At 46.7% G+C, this 24,874-nt stretch overlaps 1 protein-coding gene across 1 annotated transcript; it reads right to left on the reverse strand.

Annotated features, from left to right (window-relative positions):
• Positions 1 to 17,829: 17,829 nt before the first annotated feature.
• LOC135515417 (filaggrin-2-like) lies at positions 17,830 to 22,034 on the reverse strand. Its single transcript, XM_064939091.1, has 2 exons — positions 21,935 to 22,034; positions 17,830 to 19,019 (listed from the first exon to the last, which is right to left on the reverse strand). Exons 1-2 carry the CDS (start codon positions 22,032 to 22,034, stop codon positions 17,830 to 17,832), a joined length of 1,290 nt encoding a protein of 429 aa, XP_064795163.1.
• Between the last annotated feature and the right edge of the window lie 2,840 nt (positions 22,035 to 24,874).

A 24,874-nucleotide genomic window follows, 5' to 3' on the forward strand; every position in this document is an offset into this window, starting at 1 on the left:
TTCTGGGTATGTCTATAAGAGATTTCCATACCTGGATTGTGCAACATTTACCCATTATTCAGAATTCTTCAAGCTCAGTCAAATTGGTTGTTGATCATTTCTAGACAACCATGTTCAGGTCTTGACATAGATTTTCCAGCAGATTTAAGTCAAAACTGTAACGAGTAAAATTCAATGTCTTGGTAAGCAACTCAAGTGTAGATTTGGCCTTGTGTTTTAGGTCAGGGTTTTCCAAACTTGGTTCTGGGGCCCCCGATGGGTGCAAGTTGAGTTTTTTCCCCCAGCACTACACAACTGATTCAAATAGCCAACTCATCATCAAGCTTTGATTATTTGCATCAGCTGTATAGTGCTAGGGCAAAAAACTAAAAGTGTACCCACGGGGGGCCCCAGGACTGAGTTTGGGAAACTCTGATTTAGGTTATTGTCCTGCTGAAAGGTAAATTAATCTCCCAGTGTCTGATGGAAAGAGACTGAAACAGGTTTTCCTCTAGGATTTTGCCTGTGCTCAGCTCCATTCTGTGTTTTGTCTTTACTGAAAAACTCCCCAGTCCTTAATGATTACAAGAATACCCATAACCCAATGCAGCCACCCCTATGCTTGAAAATAGGAAGTGGTACTCAGTAATGTGCTGTATTGGATTTTCCCCAACCATAACACTTTGTATTCGGGACAAAAAGTTAATTGCTTTGTCACATTTTTTTGCAGTATTACTTTAGTGCCTTGTTGTAAACAGGATGCATGTTTTGTAATATTTTTATTCTGTACAGACTTCCTTTTTTTCACTCTGTCAATTTGGTTAGTTTTGTGTAGTAACTACAATGTTGTTGATCCATCCTCAGTTTTCTCCTATCACAGCCATTAAACTCTGTAACTGTTCTAAAGTCACCATTGACTGCATGATGAAATTCCTAAATAGTTTCCTTCCTCTCCGGTAACTGAGTTAGGATGGACGCCTGTAACTTTGTAGTGACTGGGTGTACTGATAAACCATCCAAAGTTTAATCAATAACTTCACCATGCTCAAAGAGATATTTAATGTCTTTTTTTTTTTTTTACTTACCCGAGGCATTGGAAAACCTCCCTGGTCTTTGAATCTGTGTTTATAAAAAAAAATGTATTTAACTAAGTAAGTCAATTAAGAACAAATTCTTATTTACAATGACGGCCTACCCCGGCCAAACCCGGACGACACTGGGGCAATTGTGTGCGGCCCTATGGGACTCCCAATCACGACCCGATGTGATTCAGACGGGATTCAAACCAGGGACTGTCACCTCTTGCACTGAGATGCAGTGCCTTAGACCACTGTGCCACTCAGGAGCCCGTGCTTGAAATTCATTGCTCGACTGAGAGACCTTACAGATAATTGATAAAGACTATCATTGCACACAGAGTGTCTCCCTGCAAATTATTATGTGATGTGTTAGGCACATTTTTACCCCTGAACGTATTTAGGCTTTTCCATAACAAAGGGGTTGAATACTTATCGACTCAAGACATTTCAGCTTATCATTTTGAATACATTTTTACAAATTTCGAAAAAACATAATTCCACTATTGACATTATGGGTTATTGCGTGTAGGCCAGTGACACAAAAGAAAATCTAAATTTAATATACAGTATACATTTAAAATTCAGGTCGTAACACAAAATGTGGAAAAAGTCAAGGGGCGTGAATACTGTCTGAAGGCACTGTAGACCATCGTTCATACTGAAGATGTTGCTTCAACAGGCATGAGATAATGGCAATATGTGGTTTGTATTACCTTTGCTTTGTAATAGCTTTAATGCCAAAGAATGGAAGTCCATTTAGCTTATCAGGGAACGCTTCTCTACAGTGTCACTGCAGTGTCAGGGTAAAGGCGAGAAGGAGAGAGTAAACAGAAAAACAGGAGTGGTAGCCCAGTTGGTGAGGTCTGGGTCCCTGTGGCGGGTGTTTTTTGGCGGGGCTCTCCCATGTGACGCTGTTTGGGGAGACGTGATGGTAAAGTGTTCTGAGCCCATTGTGGTTGCTCACAGTGGCCTGTCCTCAAAACAATGACCATGGATAAGGGGACATCCCGCCACAGATAACGGATAAAACTGCTCTGGATGGAGACAGTGAGTGGGTGGTGAGGGGTAGTAGGGTTGGGGGGTTCAGTGGAGGTAGATTAGAGGAAGAGGAGGGAGAGACCGGGATCAGGGCACGCTCTGGTGCAATATGACCACTCGCTGACCGGCACAATCTAGTCCCCGTTCAGATAATTAGACAGAGACACAGACGATTGTGTTGGGACAGACCTCTCCTGTCCAGCGTGTGGCACAGCGACGGCCGTCCCCCGGTCTCTAACGAGCCCCCCGTGCTAATGAGCCCTTGTCCCTCCCCGGCCAGGCCCACGCGCTGAATGGCCTGTTAGGGGGAAAGAATGGAATCAGCACTCTGCCATCGAGTTGAGCGCACGCCTGAGTGCTCACAGCTCTGCGATTGGCCCACTTCCCCAACCGGGGCCAAGACGGGAGGGGCTTGATGGGAACGAGGGGAGACAGGGCAGCTAATGATCATTAATTGCACTTGGTTTGCAGTAAAAGAGCCCAAACGACAGTGCAGGGAAGGACAGTCATGATAATGGCCGCCCTAAACATGGGTCCGGGAACAACCAGTGAGGATAATAGCAGCCTAACCCACTTCTTTTGTTGGCCCTCCTACGGCACCCTGCCATGGACAACCACGCAAACTTCGTACTTACGCAATGTCCAACATTTTGGTCACTCCTCCATTAGGGGGGCAGGGGCATGATGAGGTTGGGGGTCAGTGTTGGAATGCAAATGCATGCTGACCCAGTTAAAATCGAGTGACAGGAAGAAATTGAGACTTGTTTTTGGAAGAGGGGGATTTGAGCAGGCCACAGTTGGTCTGAATGCAGTGTGAAGGAAGGAGAGAATTAATAAAAGCATGTCTGAGGGAGAAGAAGAGGAGAATGCATTTGGAGGGACTCAGAAGTGACACAAACACAGGTCAGAGTGAGGAAAGACTACTAGGAGTGAAATTCTAATACAGATCTTCCAGGTTCGGGGGGGGTCCACTGGTGTCCTGTAAGGGAATGCAACCCTGGCTCTGATGGGCTGCTGCTGTATGGAAATGTGTCTCTCAGGTCATGTGACCTGCCCTGAGGGAATTGCAATGTACAAGGCAGGCTGAGAAGCACAGTGTTATACAGGGACAGATGGACTGAGTCAGGGGGCAACACGCCAGAGAGAGAGAGAGACATTGAGAGAGATAGAGAGAGAGAGAGAAAGAAAGACATTGAGAGAGCGAGAGACATTGAGAGAGAGCGAGAGAGCGAAAGATACTGAGGCACAGAGGGGAGAACAAGATTGAATAGTAGAGTGACATTGCGAAGGATATAAAGGGAATTGTGGGGGAAGGGGGAAATAAGGGCATGGTACATCATTATTTGGTATACTCATACTGGTCAATCCTCAAAGGCAACCAGAGAGTAGAATTTTTCGGGTACCGTTACAGATTAGTTTTACGCTAGGACTAAAGTCAACAGGATTAGAGCAGGTAACAGGATCAATTTAGTTCAGCTAGGACCAGATGAGAGACTGACGCTATTTTTTTTTAGGGAAGGGTATTAAGATGACTAATCTTGGTCTTGAAGCTTGTACTTCCATCTAAGGACCTACAGATGAAAATCGGCGGTTTAGGAAACTCTGGAAGTATTACATGCCAGTATTATCTGAGATGTTAATGATTGGGCATGGTCCCTGTTAGAAATATCCAGGAACTATTTACAAGATCCCTGAAAAGAGTACCATTTCCATGCACAGGGCGTTAAAATGAATCACGATCACAATTACTTCTTTCCAGACTAAACACCCCAGTTAGTCCCTCTTCATTTCTGGAGAAGTCAGACAGTCTATAGTCATAGATGGGATTGAGTAGGAACCTCTTCTCCTCTTCACCGGGCAGCACAAAGGGCCCGCCGTAAATCAGGGGACCCATGACCCTGGCCGCGTCCACCCTTCGAGGGAGCTCTCACACTGGACTGTGTCTCCCTGAGCAGCCCCTGACCCCCGGAGACCCCTGGAGCTTCAGGCGGGCCCTGCTCACAGTACTTAGTACGCAGCCATAAACCACGGCCAGAGAGAAACGTGCAGTGTGTGGGAATCTGTGGCATATGGGACATAATGTAGTGACAGAGGCCCCAAACTCTAATCAGTGTGATGGGGTTCTGTATTGGGATCATGACTGCCCGGGTCAGATTTAATGGCCTGACTAGGCGTGTTGTAGTCTTAATATATTCACAGACATACACAAACACACTCAAAACAGTGCACACGCACTGAGGCATACACAGTGGACAGACATACCGATGCACACACAGTGGACAGACATACCGATGCACACACAGTGGACAGACATACCGATGCACACACAGTGGACAGACATACCGTAGTGACTTGGACTACTCACTCCATGGTAGCTATTTTCTGAGCCAGGCTCGCAATCACAGCAAAGAGCCTCAGGTCTGTAAGTTCATCTGTCACCCTGAAATCCACCATCTCCAGGATCTGAGAGAAAAGCCATCATGGTCAAAGTGATACGGAAGGTGTTGTGTGTGTGTGTGTGTGTGTGTGTGTGTGTGTGTGTGTGTGTGTGTGTGTGTGTGTGTGTGTGTGTATTTACCCTGTGGACGTATATCTCTTCTTCATCAGAGGGCAGCTCTGGAGGAATTACCTTCTTTAGTGCCATCGGCACTTACAGGCAGGAGATGTAACCATCAGCATCGATGACAACCTGAAGAGATCATCATGAACATGATCATAATCAACAACAACATCATCATGTAAGCAAAGTTAGGATCACGAGAGACAGGAAGAGTGAAGTGGAGAGAGAGAGAGTAAGAACTAGAGAAAGAGAGAGACAGGAAGAGTGAAAAGGAGAGAGAGTAAGAACTACTTTTTTAATTTTAAATTTTATTTAACCTTTATTTAACCAGGTAGGCTAGTTGAGAACAAGTTCACATTTGCAACTGCGACCTGGCCAAGATAAAGCATAGCAGTGCGGACGGACAACAACACAGAGTTACACATGTAGTAAACAATAAACAAGTCAATAATATAGTAGACAAAAATAATCTATATACATTGTGTGCAAAAGGCATGAGGGGGTAGGCAATAAATAGGCCATAGGAGTGAATAATTACAATTTAGCAGATTAACACGGGAGTGATAAATTATCAGATGAACATGTGCAGGTAAAGATACTGGTGTGCAAAAAAGCAGAAAAGTAAATAAAATAAAAACAGTATGGGGATGAGGTAGGTAAATTGGGTGGGCTATATACCGATGGACTATGAACAGCGGCAGCGATCGGTTAGCTGTTCAAATAGCAGATGTTTAAAGTTGGTGAGGGAGATAAGTCTCCAACTTCAGAGATTTTTGCAATTCGTTCCAGTCGCAGGCAGCAGAGAACTGGAAGGAAAGGCGGCCAAATGAGGTTTTGGCTTGAGGGATGATCAGTGAGACACACCTGCTGGAGCGCGTGCTATGGGTGGGTGTTGCCATCGTGACCAGTGAACTGAGATAAGGCGGAGCTTTACCTAGCATAGACTTGTAGATGACCTGGAGCCAGTGGGTCTGGCGAATAACATGTAGCGAGGGCCAGCCGACTAGAGCATACAGGTCGCAGTGGTGGGTGGTATAAGGTGCTTTAGTAACAAAACGGATGGCACTGTGATAAACTGCATCCAGTTTGCTGAGTAGAGTATTGGTAGCTATTTTGTAGATGACATCGTCGAAGTCGAGGATCGGTAGGATAGTCAGTTTTACTAGGGTAAGTTTTGCAGCGTGAGTGAAGGATGCTTTGTTGCGAGATAGAAAGCCGACTCTAGATTTGATTTTGGATTGGAGATGTTTGATATGAGTCTGGCAGGAGAGTTTGCGGTCTAGCCAGACACCTAGGTACTTATAGATGTCCACATATTCTAGGTCGGAACCATCCAGGGTGGTGATGCTAGTCGGGCGTGCGGGTGCAGGCAGCGAACGGTTGAAAAGCATGCATTTGGTTTTACTAGCGTTTAAGAGCAGTTGGAGGCCACGGAAGGAGTGTTGTATGGCATTGAAGCTCATTTGGAGGTTAGCTAGTACAGTGTCCAAGGAAGGGCCAGAAGTATACAGAATGGTGTCGTTTGCGTAGAGGTGGATCAGGGAATCACACGCAGCAAGTGCAACATCATATATATTTACAGAGAAAAGAGTTGGCCCGAGAATTGAACCCTGTGGTACCCCCATAGAGACTGCCAGAGGACCGGACAACATGCCCTCCGATTTGACTCACTGAACTCTGTCTGCAAAGTAGTTGGTGAACCAGGCAAGGCAGTCATTAGAAAAACCGAGGCTACTGAGTCTGCCGATAAGAATATGGTGATTGACAGAGTCGAAAGCCTTGGCCAGGTCGATGAAGACGGCTGCACAGTACTGTCTTTTATTGATGGCGGTTATGATATCGTTTAGTACCTTGAGCGTGACTGAGGTGCACCCGTGACCGGCTCGGAAACCGGATTGCACAGCGGAGAAGGTACGGTGGGATTCGAGATGGTCAGTGATCTGTTTGTTGACTTGGCTTTCGAAGACCTTAGATAGGCAGGGCAGGATGGATATAGGTCTGTAACAGTTTGGGTCCAGGGTGTTTCCCCCTTTGAAGAGGGGGATGACCGCGACAGTTTTCCAATCCTTGGGGATCTCAGATGATACGAAGGAGAGGTTGAACAGGCTGGTATTTTTTTTATTTTTTTTTTATTTCACCTTTATTTAACCAGGTAGGCTAGTTGAGAACAAGTTCTCATTTGCAACTGCGACCTGGCCAAGATAAAGCTTAGCAGTGTGAACAGACAACACAGAGTTACACATGGAGTAAACAATTAACAAGTCAATAACACAGTACAAAAAAAGGGGAGTCTATATACATTGTGTGCAAAAGGCATGAGGAGGTAGGCGAATAATTACAATTTTGCAGATTAGCACTGGAGTGATAAGTGATCAGATGGTCATGTACAGGTAGAGATATTGGTGTGCAAAAGAGCAGAAAAGTAAATAAATAAAAACAGTATGGGGATGAGGTAGGTGAAAATGGGTGGGCTATTTACCAATAGACTATGTACAGCTGCAGCGATCGGTTAGCTGCTCAGATAGCACATGTTTGAAGTTGGTGAGGGAGATAAAAGTCCCCAACTTCAGGGATTTTTGCAATTCGTTCCAGTCACAGGCAGCAGAGTAATAGGGGTTGCGACAATGGCGGCGGACAGTTTCAAAAATAGAGGGTCCAGATTGTCAAGCCCAGCTGACTTCCTGACTTCCCTGAACAGTTGCATATCGCAGGGACTATTCGATGCCATTGCAGTCCGCCACAGGATGTTTTTGTGCTGGTCGAGGGCAGTCAGGTCTGGAGTGAACCAAGGGCTATATCTGTTCTTAGTTCTGCATTTTTTGAACGGAGCATGCTTGTCTAAGATGGTGAGGAAGTTACTTTTAAAGAATGACCAGGCACCCTCAACTGACGGGATGAGTTCAATATCCTTCCAGGATACCCGGGCCAGGTCGATTAGAAAGGCCTGCTCGCAGAAGTGTTTTAGGGAGCGTTTGACAGTGATGAGGGGTGGTCGTTTGACCGCGGACCCGTAGCGGATACAGGCAATGAGGCAGTGATCACTGAGATCCTGATTGAAGACAGCAGAGGTGTATTTGGAGGGCAAGTTGGTCAGGATAATGTCAATTAGGGTGCCCATGTTTACGGATTTAGGGTTGTACCTGGTGGGTTCCTTGAAGATTTGTGTGAGATTGAGGGCATCTAGCTTAGATTGTAGGACTGCTGGGGTGTTAAGCATATCCCAGTTTAGGTCACCTAACAGAACAAATTCTGAAGCTAGATGGGGGGCGATCAATTCACAGATGGTGTCCGGGGCACAGCTGGGAGCTGAGGGGGGTCGGTAGCAGGCGGCAACAGTGAGAGACTTATTTCTGGAGAGATTCATTTTTAAAATTAGAAGTTCGAACTGTTTGGGCATAGACCTGGAAAGTATGACAGAACTTTGCAGGCTATCTCTGCAGTAGATTGCAACTCCTCCCCCTTTGGCGGTTCTATCTTGACGGAAAGTGTTATAGTTAGGTATGCAAATCTCAGAATTTTTGGTGGCCTTCCTAAGCCAGGATTCAGACACGGCAAGGACATTAGGGTTAGCAGAGTGTGCTAAAGCAGTGAGTAAAACAAACTTAGGGAGGAGGCTTCTGATGTTGACATGCATGAAACTAAGGCTTTTTCGATCACAGAAGTCAACAAATGAGGGTGCCTACAGAAAGAGAGACACAGGAAGAGTGAAAAGGAGGGAGAGTAAAAACTACAGAAAGAGAGACACAGGAAGAGTGAAAAGGAGGGAGAATAAAAACTACAGAAAGAGAGAGACAGGAAGAGTGAAAAGGAGGGAGAGTAACAAGGAGAGAAAGAGAGAGACAGGAAGAGTGAAAAGGAGGGAGAGTAAAAACTACAGAAAGAGAGAGACAGGAAGAGTGAAAAGGAGGGAGAGTAAAAACTACAGAAAGATAGACACAGGAAGAGTGAAAAGGAGGGAGAGTAACAAGGAGAGAAAGAGAGAGACAGGAAGAGTGAAAAGGAGGGAGAGTAAAAACTACAGAAAGAGAGAGACAGGAAGAGTGAAAAGGAGGGAGAGTAAAAACTACAGAAAGATAGACACAGGAAGAGTGAAAAGGAGGGAGAGTAAAAACTACAGAAAGAGAGACACAGGAAGAGTGAAAAGGAGGGAGAGTAAAAACTACAGAAAGAGAGAGACAGGAAGAGTGAAAAGGAGGGAGAGTAAAAACTACAGAAAGATAGACACAGGAAGAGTGAAAAGGAGGGAGAGTAAAAACTACAGAAAGATAGACACAGGAAGAGTGAAAAGGAGGGAGAGTAAAAACTACAGAAAGAGAGACACAGGAAGAGTGAAAAGGAGGGAGAGTAAAAACTACAGAAAGAGAGACACAGGAAGAGTGAAAAGGAGGGAGAGTAAAAACTACAGAAAGAGAGACATAGGAAGAGTGAAAAGGAGGGAGAGTAAAAACTACAAAAAGAGAGAGACAGGAAGAGTGAAAAGGAGGGAGAGTAACAAGGAGAGAAAGGGAGAGACAGGAAGAGTGAAAAGGAGGGAGAGTAACAAGGAGAGAAAGAGAGAGACAGGAAGAGTGAAAAGGAGAGAGTAAGAACTAGAAAAAAAAGAGACAGAAAACAAGGAAGAAAGAGGGAGTGTATCTGAGGCATAGTGTGAACAGAGAGGGTTTAAATCCCCTTTCACTTACCGCTTCAAAAGCCCTTTTGTATTCTGCCAGCTTCTCCTGGCTGAAAATGCAATACTTTGCCAAGAAGTCGACTGCAAGAAAGAAAGGAAGAGGAGAAGAGAGAAGAAGAGAGTAAATACAAACCTCTGTGTTTAACAGGCTCTCTAGCGGGAAGAGAAGCCACACACAACCCTCTGCTATAGTGTTCAATTCAAATCAACTGCTTACAAATCCTCACACATCACCAAACTGAAATATAAACTTAATATTATCTCAAACTGGGTTTATATCTTATTTCATACTGATCACGAAACATCTGTGAGCATTTTGAACATTTTCTAATAATATCTAGATATACAGTATGCCAGGCTTCAGGTGTATGTATGTGTATGTGTGTGTGTGTGAGAGTCTGTTCTTTATCAATGCGAGGCCAGCAGCATCCCTCTGGTGGTGAGTGGGGGGAGGGGGGGGGCAATAAGGGCCAGTGTGTCCACTGGGGTTCCCAGCCGGGCAGGCAGCACACTCAGGGGCCTCCTGTGGCACTTGGCTGCTAAATCTTCATGTGTGTAGAGAGAGAGGAGTTTTTACAGACCTGGGGTCGGCTGAGGTCAATGTATTGTTTAACTAAGAGAAACAGGCATCATAACTCACTTTAGGGGAAACGTTTAATACAAGTACAAGGGGTTGAGCATGTAGTACACGTTTTAGAGATGATATATATGGATGTTAAGGACGCCACAAGTCTACAGTGGTCAACATTTCAGATAGCAACTGAAGGGCTTGTTTGCTATGATAGCTAATCACACATCCACGTCAATTTCAGAAAGCAAATCTGGAGGAGAAGAAGAGAAAGCAGCAGAAAGGAGAAACGGGAGAGAAGAGAAGCGGAGAGAAGAGAAACGGGAGAGAAGGGGAGAGAAGAGAAACGGGAGAGAAGCGGAGACAAGGGGAGAGAAGAGAAACGGGAGACAAGGGGAGAGAAGAGAAACGGGAGAGAAGAGAAACGGGAGAGAAGAGAAACGGGAGAGAAGGGGAGAGGAGAGAAACGGGAGAGAAGAGAAACGGGAGAGAAGCGGAGAGAAGGGGAGAGAAGAGAAACGGGAGAGAAGGGGAGACAAGGGGAGAGAAGAGAAACGGGAGAGAAGGGGAGACAAGGGGAGAGAAGAGAAACGGGAGAGAAGGGGAGACAAGGGGAGAGAAGGGGAGAGAAGAGAAACGGGAGAGAAGGGGAGACAAGGGGAGAGAAGAGAAACGGGAGAGAAGGAGAGACAAGGGGAGAGAAGGGGAGAGGGGAGACAAGGGGAGAGAAGGGGAGACAAGGGGAAAGCACTTTAAGCTGCTTCCACTTCAATTCAGTAGAGATGAGAAAGAATCCACTGAATAATGGATCTATTCATTGGGTAGCAGAAGAAAGTAGCAGAAACAGAGTTTATATCAGTCTGACTTAAACCCCTGGACCTCTGGGTTGCTCCCCGGTTGCAGGGGGCCGTTTCAATCTGCCATTTATCTGCTTAGGCCTAATCAAAACCAGGCCTTCCGCAGCCTCCGCCTTTCACATGCAAAGCATTACATTCGCATCCAGTCAACTTGACTTGTTAAAGCTTGATTGATCAAAACCTGCGGTGGAGCTGTGTACATCTGTTTGCAAATATCTGTGACGAGAAGGGGCTTTCGCTGAGACCCACGAGTCACACGTTCGGTCCCAGAGCAGCATCTGGGCTGGGTATTAGCTAGCCCCCAGACCCCAATCTAACCCTCTTCAATAGACACACACACACACACACACACACTCCACTGCCTGGATCAGTGCACTGATCAATCCAATGAAGTGAATTGACAGCTTATGTGACAGAGTAAATGGATCCCCCGTCTCCTCTCTTTAGCATGGTGGCGGGTTGAGGCAGGTCCCATCAGTCCTGTCCCTGGTAGGTAGTGCTCCAACCCCCTAATGGGGACTCTATTCTACCACACTCCCTCTCTTTCTCTATCCTAGGCCTGCCTCTCTTTCCTGGGCCTCTGCCTTGCACCTCTCAAGCCTGATGTGTGCCCACAAGCACTCACTTTTACACACACACACACACACACACACACACACACACACACACACACACACACACACACACACACACACACACACACACACACACACACACACACACACACACACACACACACACACACACACACACACACGCACGCACACACACACACACGTCCGTGCTGAAGGGAGATCAGGGGGTCTGCAACTGAGGGGGCCACTCCGTCGGGAAATCAGCCGGACAAAAGGTGCAGTGGAGTGAGAGATTGAGGGAGGAAGCGAAGGCGGGTGGAGGAGCGGGACAAAGCCCAGGCACTAAAACCTCCTGCCAGATAGCCTTATCTGATTCCACTCCAGCGCATGATGGGTTTTTTTTCAGATGGCCTTTAAAGCACACAGGTTGTGCCTTTGGTGTGAAGCCTAGCAGAAAATGTTAATCAAGAGAAGGACCGTGGCACAGAAAGGCGAGAGAAAGGGGACAGTCACTCCGCTGAAGCTGTAATCTGTAATGAGAGTGAGGCGATTCAGTAGCGATTTAGGGAGGAACAATGGGGCCACGATGATGATGATGAGCAAGGAGGTTCACTTTTACTGCCGTTTGTTTTGCTTCTTTTTGTTCAGTTTCTTCAGTCACCACAAAGACGTCCACCGGTTCTGCAGACGGCGAAAAGTCACCAGTCACATCTCATTTAACACACACTTGGACATCACTGTCAATGTCTCCAGCTGACAGATGACAAACGGCCTGATTGCTGATCTGACACCGTGTAGGCATTCATGAACGCATGATTCATATTTTCTCACAGAATCACAACCTGAACAAAACAACATCATTCAAAGTGAGAAAGTAGTTTGCATATAACCGTTATTTTATCGAAATCAAGGTTAAGTCAGAATAACTGAAGGGCTGCAACAACATTTCTCAATACCGTACATTATAGTCAGGAAATACAGTTGGAGGTTTACATACACCTTACCCAAATACATGTAAACTGTTTTTCACAATTTCTGACATTCATTCCTAGTAAAAATTCCCTGTCGTAGGTCAGTTAGGATCACCACTTTATTTTAAGAATATGAAATGTCAGAATAATATTAGAGAGAATAATTTTTTTCAGCTTTATTTCTTTCATCACATTCCCAATGGGTCAGAAGTTCACATACACTCAATTGTATTTGGTAGCATTGCCTTTAAATTGTTTAACTTGGGTCAAACATATCGGGAAGCCTTCCACAAGCTTCCCACAATAAGTTGGGTGAATTTTGGCCCATTCCTCCTGACAGAGCTGGTGTAACTGAGTCAGGTTTGTAGGCCTCATTCTTCCTGACAGAGCTGGTGTAACTGAGTCAGTTTTGTAGGCCTCCTTCCTCCTGACAGAGCTGGTGTAACTGAGTCAGGTTTGTAGGCTCCGTGCTCGCACACGCTTTTTCATTTCTGCCCACAAATTTTCTATGGGATTGAGGTCAGGGCTTTGTGATGGCCACTCCAATACCTTGACTTTGTTGTCCTTAAGCCATTTTGCCACAACTTTGGAAGTATGCTTGAGGTCATTACCCATTTCGAAGACCCATTTGCAACCAAGCTTTAACTTCCTGACTGATGACTTGAGATGTTGCTTCAATATATCCACATAATTTTCCACCCTCATGATGCCATCTATTTTGTGAAGTGCACCAGTCCCTCCGGCAGCAAAGCACCCCCACAACATGATGCTGCCACCCCCGTTCTTCACGGTTGGGAGGGTGTTCTTCGGCTTGCAAGCCTCCACCTTTTTTCTCCAAACATAACGATGGTCATTATGGCCAAACATTTCTATTTTTTTTCTCCAAAAAGTAAGATCTTTGTCTCCATGTGCAGTTGCAAACCGTAGTCTGGCTTTATTATGGCGGTTTTCGAGCAGTGGCTTCTTCCTTGCTGAGCGGCCTTTCAGGTTATGTGGATGTAGGACTTGTTTTGCTGTGGATATTGTCACGCCCTGGCCATAGAGAGGCTTTTATTCTCTATTTTGGTTAGGCCAGGGTGTGACTAGGGTGGGCATTCTAGTTTCTTTATTTCTATGTTTTCTGTTTCTATGTTTTGGCCGGGTAGGTTTCTCAATCAGGGACAGCTGTCTATCGTTGTCTCTGATTGGGAATCATACTTAGGCAGCTTGTTTTTCCACCTTAGTTGTGGGTAGTTGACTTTGTTAGTGGCCTGTATAGCCCTAGTAAGCGGCACGGTCGTGTAGTTGTTGGTGACATTCATAATAAGAAGAAATTCACGCTCACCACGCTGCACCTTGGTCCGGTCATTTTCCTGACAACATTAGTGACAGATATAGATACTTTTGTAACTGTTTCATCTAGCATCTTCACAAGATCTTTTCCGCTTGTTCTGAGATTGATATGCACTTTTTGCACCAAAGTACGTACATCTCTGGGAGACAGAACTCGTCTCCTTCCTGAGCAGAATGATGGCTGCGTGGTCCCATGGTGTTTATACTTGTGTACTATTGTTTGTACAGATGAACGTGGTACCTTCAAGCATTTGGAAATTGCTCCAAAAGATGAACCAGACTTGTGGAGGTCTACAATATATTTTCTGAGGTGTTGGCTGATTATTTTGTATTTTCCCATAATGCCAAGCAAAGAGGCACTGAGTTTGAAGGTAGGCCTTGAAATACATCTACAGGTACACCTCCAATTGACTCAAATTATATCAATTAGCCTATCAGAAGCTTCTAAAGCCATGACAACATTTTCTGGAATTTTCCAAGCTGTTCAAAGGCACAGTCAACGCAGTGTATGTAAACATCTGACCCACTGGAATTGTGATACAGTGAATTCTAAGATTATTTCACTGTCTGTAAACAATTGTTGGGAAAATGACTTGTGTCCTGCACGAAGTAGATGTTCTAACCGACTTGCCAAAACTATAGTTTGTTTACAAGAAACTTGTGGAGTGGATGAAAAACGAGTTTTAATGACTCCAGCGTAACTGTATGTAAACTTCCAACTTCAACTGTCTGTAAACAGTGTCGGGACTGTGGTTAGAATAGATTGTGTTGTATGACGTGTTGTCCTGTTGTTTATTTCTAATCCCTCTCTTCCCCGCTTAATCCCAGACCTTTGTTTCTGCTCATCATCACATGTATAAAGTGTCCATAATTCCCCAAACAAAGGTCACATTCAGTGCTAGAGGAGAAATGACCCCATTTTTCCAGCGGGAGAATGTCAGAGCCCCACCTAACCCACATTGTGTCTGATTAAAAACCTGTATTTAGATTAATTACATTCATGTAATGAGCATGGTTTTTCCATGGCGTTGGCTTGGCTCAAACGTTGTCCACTGTGACGATAACAGACAGACTTCATGGGAACATTTGGGGATACGTTGGGTTTTAAGCTCTTTAAGTGCTATGATCTTTTAATTCTGTAGCGTCAACATGACGAGTGCTAGTCCTACATTCTTAAAATAAACCAAAGCTTCAGTATAGTTTGAGTAGCTTGACATGTTGTATGATGATGATAAAATCATCCAGTCACTGTCATTAATTCAACCAAACTGGTCTAGATTATTTCATGATATGATTCTAGAGTATATATTGAGTGTATTAATTACACAATGGAGCAACCAATGAGGTTTATATGAAGGCTACATGTTACAGTAACAGCATTACACAAGCAGGAAGTTGAGAGCTTCAGTAGGCCAGTAGGAGGTGCAGGAGGAGATGCAATAATCCATCCTTTAATTCCTGAGCTCCATTCAATGTTTAAACTCATTAACAGAGAGTGTGTATCTAAGACAATGTCCACATCCACACACAACTGTTAGCTGAAGACAGGGGTCTGGACATTACTTAAACATACAGTACATTTCCTCTAGTCTTGGAACAGCAGTGGCCAGACTAGCCAATTCATCAATGACGATTCCGTGATGTTAACGTTTTACAGGGAAGCAATTTAGAAACATATTTACAGGATAGTTCATCAACTTTGTGATTCTTTAATAACCCAACCAAATATTATTCAACATCTCTTTTGAGTCTGAGAATTTGGCACTGTGCTCCAGTCCCTTTGAGCGTGGTGGATTCAGGAGGGGGGCAGAATTTGGCAACAGGCCTCATTATTTCTCCATGGACCCGTGGCCCCGCCCCTACACTTTCCCCAAAAGGATGCGGGGGAAAACTCTGCATCAGGAAAACAAACAAAGACACACGCAGCGGCCACACTCCCGACCCTGGCAGCACGCCACCCACCCACCTCACCACAAACCACGGCGCGCTCACACGCTTACACACACACACACACACACACACACACACACACACGCCTACATCCAATCACCTAGCGCTGCTACGCACGCACACAGATCCACAAAGATAAGTCCTCAAAGCCTCTAATCATCTGCTATAACTGATCTGTACTGATAAGCTGACAAAGCCAAATGATGTGTTATTATTTCACAGGCTCTCCTTGACATTATGCCATTAATAAAGCCATTGTGGAGGGCCCTCTCTGAACAGACACCATATAATAGACTCTTTGACAGATTCACTTTGCCGCTCTCTGCCTCTCTCCTTCTCTGCTCTCTTTGAAAATAATCAGCAGCTAACGTGCATATTCCACGCTGATGCTCATCAATAGGTTGGCTGTTTGTTTGTCCAGTCGTTTGGCGCTAATGGTAAATAGACAGGTATTCTAGACCAAAGGCTGAGCAAACAGCCGTTACATAAAGGCACTGTACCCTAGCTCATGGGCACACACACACACACCGACACACACACAGATACACACAGACACAAGCACATGTGTGCAGACACGCACACACACACACCCTCTCTTCTAAGTGATTGGTCTCCCTTGCTCATTCATTGAGAAGCTATTCACCTCGGTGAAAACAACCGAGCAAACGACTGCAGTGGATTCCCCACCTACCTGAATAGAACACTAATACACAGGAGGCTGAGTGGCGTCCAGGGGGCGGGGCTGAGGTGGTGCAGTCACGGGGCCGCCAGGTGTTCCCCATCAACACTGACATTCATCAGAGACCCTGGCAGAGTGAGTCACTGACGCCAGCAGCACAGGTACAGCTACTGAGCAGCACTCCATGGGACAACAGCACACAATGGAGCTCCGAGCGGACACCAGTCTCCCTGCATGCACTTAGTCATCCCTCGTGTATCTATCCATAACAATCATGCACTCAGTCAACACAGGCATTGTATGTTCCTAGCCTACTAGGAAAACATTGAGGTTCAGACCTGACCCCGCTCTTATCTGTATGAAAACAATCATCACTCTGTTATTGCTTATACTTACTTTTTACAATCTACAGTCTATCTACTACTGTGCTAGCCCAGTCATGTACTCTCGTTGGGAAACAGGGAGTGTGGCACAAACAGGCTCTAGAGAAAGTGAATGTCTAGGGGCAGGAAGGATGGATGAGTGGGGAAATAAAGGAAGAAAGTGGGAGAAAAGTGCATAGAGGAGGAGCGGAAGAATGAGGGAGGGGTTTCTATTTTAGGAGTGCTTTGGCCAGTGGTCAGTGCCAGACGAGAGGGCGCCAATTAAGGCCAATTAGTGCCTTTCAGCCAATAATGAGGGGACACGTTTACACGTGTCTGAGCGAGGGGCAGCAGCACACAAACACACATGCAAACACACACACACAAACCCATGAAGAAAAACATAAAGTAACACCAGCAGACAAACATGATGCTTGAAGACGACTGCTAAAAATACAAAACGAGCTGAGAACTGAGAAATAGTTGAAGCCAATACACACTTATGAAAGAGAAACAGTTCCCTCTCCCCACCACACACACAAACACAAAAGCTCATCATTGGTAAAAAAAACTACTTTCTTTTGTTGTGTGGAAGGACAGCTGCAGGGTTCTTCCTCTTGGTTTATTACTGGCTGAATAAACCTGTCCAATCAGACAAGTGGCTGTGCACACAGGAGAAACCCTGACCCTGTGACCATTCTGGGGGTCCCACCCCCTTAACCTTGACCCGAGGTGTACAGGCTCATTGTGGGACTTGCCAGGCTCGGTGCAGTGACAATGGGTGGCATGACAGAAAGTAGACATTTGGGAGAAACTGAAGAATTTCAGGGTAAACTCTTGTTTACAAAGCAGCTAATGGAAATGGTGAAATCAAGTGCTGTGCTCTGGACTAAAGGAAAATTGTGTTGGGGAGAATAATTATTTTTTTAAAGTAGAGAGGCCGCAGTGTTGAGCGTAGATGCGTTTGCGTTTTGCTAACATGCTCCCTTACGGTACGAGGCAGTGGGCATATCATCAGTATGTGTCGGTTGGCAGTTTGGGGTTTTAAATGTGTGAGGGTGGATGGATACACTGATACACTCACAGTCCTCAAACCTGGAGCGGCCCCTGTTGTGGCTGGGCTGGAGGGGCCCGCTGTCCTGGAGTCTGGAGTAGATGTTTAGCACCTTTGTCTTTCTCGCCTCCCCTTTTCACTCCTTCTCCCTCATTATGCACTCCAGCCTCCCGGGCCTTCTCCTGGCCCCTGTGGAAGTCCAGCCTCCCGGGCCTTCTCCTGGCCCCTGTGGAAGCCCAGCCTCCCGGGCCTTCTCCTGGCCCCTGTGGAAGCCCAGCCTCCCGGGCCTTCTCCTGACACCTGTGGAAGTCCAGCCTCCCGGGCCTTCTCCTGGCTCCTGTGGAAGTCCAGCCTCCCGGGCCTTCTCCTGGCACCTGTGGAAGTCCAGCCTCCCGGGCCTTCTCCTGGCTCCTGTGGAAGTCCAGCCTCCCGGGCCTTCTCCTGGCACCTGTGGAAGTCCAGCCTCCCGGGCCTTCTCCTGGCCCCTGTGGAAGCCCAGCCTCCCGGGCCTTCTCCTGGCTCCTGTAGAAGTCCAGCCTCCCGGGCCTTCTCCTGGCTCCTGTGGAAGTCCAGCCTCCCGGGCCTTCTCCTGGCCCCTGTGGAAGTCCAGCCTCCCGGGCCTTCTCCTGGCTCCTGTAGAAGTCCAGCCTCCCGGGCCTTCTCCTGGCTCCTGTGGAAGTCCAGCCTCCCGGGCCTTCTCCTGGCCCCTGTGGAAGCCCAGCCTCCCGGGCCTTCTCCTGGCTCCTGTAGAAGTCCAGCCTCCCGGGCCTTCTCCTGGCTCCTGTGGAAGTCCAGCCTCCCGGGCCTTCTCCTGGCCCCTGTGGAAGTCCAGCCTCCCGGGCCTTCTCCTGGCCCCTGTGGAAGCCCAGCCTCCCGGGCCTTCTCCTGGCCCCTGTGGAAGTCCAGCCTCCCGGGCATTCTCCTGGCTCCTGTGGAAGTCCAGCCTTCCGGGCCTTCTCCTGGCACCTGTGGAAGTCCAGCCTCCCGGGCCTTCTCCTGGCTCCTGTGGAAGCCCAGCCTCCCAGGCCTTCTCCTGGCCCCTGTGGAAGTCCAGCCTCCCGGGCCTTCTCCTGGCCCCTGTGGAAGCCCAGCCTCCCGGGCCTTCTCCTGGCCCCTGTGGAAGCCCAGCCTCCCGGGCCTTCTCCTGGCCCCTGTGGAAGTCCAGCCTCCCGGGCCTTCTCCTGGCCCCTGTGGAAGCCCAGCCTCCCGGGCCTTCTCCTGGCCCCTGTGGAAGTCCAGCCTCCCGGGCCTTCTCCTGGCTCCTGTAGAAGCCCAGCCTCGCTCCCCCCGAACAGGGCAACCAGGCTCCTCCTTCACTGGAACCCCCTGGTCTGGGCTGGGGCCTGGATGGGGACACAGAGATGGAGAATAAGAAGTCGTCATATTGCAGTCATATCCCCATTAGCAGATCTATGAAACTAACACGGTTTATGGTTATGGTTCGGTACCTTCTTGTTTCTGGTGCTCATTCACTGGTTATTGTATTTTCATGATGCTGAGCCCCTAATTTCAATATTACTATTGTGTGCCTAGTAGAGTTCCACAAAGCACTTTGAAAGTCAACATGCTAGGTGTTCTGCATTTGAGTACATCTATCTTGCTACTTAAGAAATCACTTTGCAACCACTTCTCCTTTTTGTCCCCCCTCACAAACACACGTTCACCTCTTTGTCCTCCCTAAACATCCCAGTCACATCACATCTCCACTCCTCTGTTCTTTACACATCCTAACTGAAAGAGGGACACTCCCTTCGAGAAACTTAACCACTCAGTCGATTTGGCACTGGCCCCCAATTAGGAGTCCCATTATCTGCCAATGAAAAGTCTGAATAATGCACTTCCTGGCCTGGAAGCGCAGGAACAAAGAGTGCCATCAATGAAGACTCACGCTACATTGACACTTGGATTGTTTGTACAATTTCCTTATATATATATATAAAAGAAATATATAGTAGTCATTCTTTACCATAAGTGTTACTTGTGTTACTACCACATAAAACAAATGAGTTTCAAGCATTTCAGCATTAGAATGGTGTTCATTAGACATTACGATCGGGAGAAAGCTTGACCAACAGAGTGATAGGGTTTCGATCTATCTTTCATCAAAAGCGTCACAGACTGTCATCTTACATTGTGTGAAAGGTCAGAGGTCAGCAGCTCAGATGGATATAGTCATGTCTCATTTGACAGTCCGTCTTCCACCACAGTGAACACAATCACATCTCTACTTCAGTTTCTGTGTCGGGCACCATTCTCAATGTCAAAGGCTTCTGGGTAGTAAGATACTGTCCACCGATACAACATAGAATTTATCATTCGGTCTAGAATATTTATTTGTGTGCAACATCAATCATGTTCAGATGATTTATTTAAACAAAATTGGAAGGACCAAGGAGATGGATAATACAAATGTTATCATACTGTATAGAATGCATGCCTATACACCATGAAATTAGAAGGAACGGTGACAAAATGTTAGTTCCAACTGCTTCAATTGTGCAAGCGCTTTAACATCTTACATAAACACATTGCATAATATATTTCTGTTCATTATTGGACAAGATGTACCCAACTAGACTGGTCATTTTAAACATAGTGACTCTGAGACATGCTTGATACAAAGTAAAAGCTTTTGCCCAAATGATTCATGATGTGGTACCTTCCTTTCTGACAGCTCCTATTCTAACATGGCCTAATCCGTGAATGCTGGGGAGTGATTACTGGTCAGTTCAAGCTGGAAACAAGACAGTGGCCTGCTTAGAAACCATCTAAAACACACAGACCAGGTTACCATACCAACAGAGCCATCTGAATCGTGGCAGATAGCTGGATTTGGCTGTGTGTAGCCAAATCAAATCCCCTCCCTGATCTCGAAAAGGCCACCGAAGACAAAAAGAGAAAGTCACACACCACCCTCCCTCTGGCCGGCTCTGCCCCTGAACACAAAAATCCACACATCGACTGCTCCTCCACACAGAAACACCCCAACATCCAGTCCACCAGGAAGGAGGCAAGAAGGTCGGACTTGTATCTTTTTCTTTGTGTGTTTGAGAAAGGGATGAGCGTCAGTGAGACAATCAGTGCCATTCACCGATGCCACCCAGAGCCTGGACTCCTCTATCTGTCCAGAAGAAAGGCTGGAATAAAGGGAGGGGTGGAGGAAAAAGGCAAATCCTTCCAGATTATTATTCATGGGGAGGGATTGGCCTTTTCAGGTCTCCTTTATTGGCCGGTTCGTTTTCCAACACGTCATCCTCTCTATCAGCCGCTGACAAGTGCCAATCAAAGGGCCTGGATGAATCCAGGTTTGAAAAAGGGCAAGGAGGGAGAGAAAACGATGGTGGATTTTGGAGGAGACAATGGCCGCTGAGCCCACAGTAGCAGTGGTTTAGAGACAATGGTGACACAGCTACATTGTCAGTGTGTGGTCCTCAGGGGAGTGGGGGGGGGGGGTGCAATCCTGCTTGGAACACGACTAATCTTTGCTCCAGTGTCTTTCCCTTCTTTTTCACCGGCCCTAATCTGTCCAGCTAGTGGCTCCCCGAAGCCTTCCGGAACAATCTACCAGGGTCAGTCCAGATTAGTCCTCTTTGTGGCCCCGGCTCATAACGATATTCACTTAGGGCGCTAACGTCTTCAGTCACAGCTGAATGCTAAACTCTGGGGTAAACACAGGAGTGACGGGGCCGAATTGAAACAGTCATGAAACAATTATGAAGGGGATTATAGTACCTATGAATTAATTATGACAGAGAGAGGGACAAAGACCTTATCAGAGAGCTCACTGGGGACAGACCACATAGCTTACTGACTTATCTTATTGCATGATGTTTCTGACTGGGTAAGTCATTGGCCTAAGTGCCATTGGCCTGTATTCTACCTAGTGGTTCATGCACAGGTGGACATTGTTTGGAACAAGCCACATTATAAAGCTATAAAACTGTTTTAACAAAAAACTGATAATGACGACAACAAGGTCTGTATTTCACATTTGTCGTATATTCTTTATTTGCATACATACTTTTAGGTCAAAGTCCATTGGATTCGTAAATTCATACTGGAACGCCATGCTGTCACCCTACAATGCTGTCCCCATAGTGTCACATTGAGTTCTAACAGTTTCATTCTATAGACTACTTAGGGAGCTCTATTGAGAGTTTTAACAGCGCCGTTCCTCCGCTTGGAAACCCAATTTCACCTAACCTATGGCCACACAAAGCCATTCCACACACTGGGCACCTCTCAAAGTCTCGCTGACCCCGGGGCTGACCCCTCAGCGCCCTCCCCATGACCCTCTCCTGGGCTCTGACCATGTCTTTGGCCTCCCAGAGGTCATTGTGCACGAGCACACAGACCATCACCAAGGATACCTGGGATGATCTTTTTTTATGTGACAAGTTTGTTCTCGCAGAGCTGCAGTAAATAAGACCGTCTTTTGGGGTTTCGGGATGTTTAGGTCTCCACCACAACAAACGTCTGTCTTATGTCCAATGAGCATTATGAGCGTTCCATTGCAGGCGTGTAAAATAGAGGTAATAATACAGTGGGAAAACTTTACTATCCCACATTAAGACATCTCACTAAAATGTCACTCACCCCTGTCTTTTAAGGAGGTAGGGGCCTGGCAGGTTTGGTCACTTCCCTCGGACTCCACCCCATCCCCCATCTGTAAGTTGACATAGATGTAGTCATGTGACACAGCTCCTGGTATCTGACCAGTGAGTGTAACCCACCAGTCATGGTGTCCTGACATCAGACAACAAGCAGTGGAGCCAATAGGACATGTTAAAAGTTGCTGTGGCCTTGGTCGTAGTTAACGGCTGAGCACGGTGGCCTTCATGCATGGCCGCCGAATCACAGGTATGACAACTGGGTTTGTAATGGTGCTGTCGCTGAGCCGTGACACAGCGAGCCATGGGCCATTGGTGTCTCCCGACCACTCCCGTCTCAGCCTCCAGTATTTATGCTGCAGTAGTTTGTGTGTCGGGGTGCTATCCGGTGTCCTGTGTGAATTTAAGTATGCTCTCTCTTTTTCTCTCTCTCGGGGGACCTGAGCCCTAGGACCATGCCTCAGGACTACCTGGCCTGATGACTCCTTGCTGCGCCAGTCCACCTGGCCATGCTGCTGCTCCAGTTTAAACTGTTCTGCCTGCGGCTATGGAATCCTGACCTGTTCACCGGACGTGCTACCTGTCGAAGACCTGCTGTTTTCAACTGACATTTACTCTGACATTTACTCCTGAGGTACTGACCTGTTGCACCCTCGACATCCACTGTGATTATTATTTTGACCATGCTGGTCACCTATGAACATTTGAACATCTTGGCCATGTTCTGTTATAATCTCCACCCGGCACAGCCAGAAGAGGACTGGCCACCCCTCATTGCCTTGTTCCTCTCTAGGTTTCTTCCTAGGTTCTGGCCTTTCTAGGGAGTTTTTCCTAGCCACCGTGCTTCTACACCTGCATTGCTTGCTGTTTGGGGTTTTTGGCTGGGTTTCTGTACAGCACTTTGAGATATCAGCTGATGTAAGAAGGGCTTTATAAATAAATTTGATTTGGTTAGGGCCAACGTAACACAATGACTAATACAGGAGTCACTCAGCGTTAAAACACATGGTATGATCTCAGGCTGAGGACAGATATAGTGAAGGTGGAGGTGGAGAAAGTACAAAAAGGACAAAGAAGAACGTGATGAGAGGAAAGAGGGAAAGTTTTAGCTAAAAAATGTATCTCTCTGTTTCACAGAAGAGAGAGAAATGGGAAGGGGGTAAGTCAAACCCAGTTGATCCTTCCTTTCCCTTTCCTTTCTGTGAAGCCTGTTTTCTCTGTGTTTCTGGTCCTACAGTACTTGCTCTGCCTTTGAACCCATTATTCATCAGTGTACACAAGACGGCCACACAGGAGAGGACCACTCTGCTCGCCAGCCGGCTCTACGGAGGATTATCAGGCTTAAGTGTACCGGACGCAGAGAAACACGGCCAAACACAGCGGTGACAGTAAGAACACAATGGCTTTGAATATGACCCGCTCTAGTATGGACAGAGGGGGCTTTTACGGAGACCAAACCCTCATGTTAAGGACAGCCTCTTGTAGGTATTGACTGATTAAAGATAGCTGTTAAGCGTTTCCTGAGCTGAATGCTTCGTTTCAGAGAGAAGGGTCGAATGCATAATATGCAGAGCAAGCTGAAGCACAACGATTTAGGAAATCAAATCATTAAGGTTGTTAAGCGATCATGTTCATTAAGTGTGGATGTGACAAGAGTTATATGATGCAGGACTCGCATGGGGAACTGGTGGATCCGGATATGATGCCTGACGGACTGGAATCACTGATCCACGACGACGGTGACCTGGAACCATCCTCGGTGTGGCACTGCTGAAAACACAAGCATAAAACCGCGACACGACGATCACATTATTCAGTCTGACCTGTGTTCAAACTACATTGAACAATCAAGCATGACTATTACAAAAAACAAAACAAACATTATAACCACATAATGAGGTACAAATCCCGTACCAGCACACTAGACTCTAACCCTGTGGTGTAGTAGTGGTCCATTATGCAAATAGCCTAACATGAATCATGCCCCGTGTACTCAGAACGCTTCATTGTGGTTAGACATAATCACAGGGGGCTTATAAGACACATTGAGCCTTTCAGAGAGCAGAGGAAGCTCTCTCCTCCATCATAAAGAGGAGATGAATAGACTATCGCGTGGAGCACCTGCATCCATTCCACTGCACCGCGGCACTCGCAGCGCTGCGTTTACCCCCTGACCCCTCACCCCTGACCCTGTCTGATCCATCCCACCAGCGGTGCATCCTCCAAAAGAGTCCCCCCTGTATAGAGCCACATCTAAGTGTCAGTGAGTGGACCCCCTTTGGATAGAGCAGTGGGCTGAGTGGAGCGTGGTGTAAATAGGCTGTCTGCTCTTTGGTACAGTCACCAGCCTCTCCCTCCGGTGGCCTGTGACTGATTAACTACACACCTGCTGCACTGAACGCTTCTCTCACTGTTGTTATAGTGTGTTTCAATTATCAACAACAATTTGGCTGCTTGATCCGGAATGGCAGTTACAAATTCACGCCAGTTCAAGTTTATACTGTAAATAGAGGTCTTTGTCTCAGTCAGTGTCTGTGTGTTTACATAGTCCGTGTTTAAACAACAATGTGCAATAGTCATTTAAGGAG

This window comes from Oncorhynchus masou, chromosome 27 (genome assembly GCF_036934945.1).
Source record: "Oncorhynchus masou masou isolate Uvic2021 chromosome 27, UVic_Omas_1.1, whole genome shotgun sequence".
NCBI classification, from domain to species: Eukaryota; Metazoa; Chordata; class Actinopteri; order Salmoniformes; family Salmonidae; genus Oncorhynchus; species Oncorhynchus masou.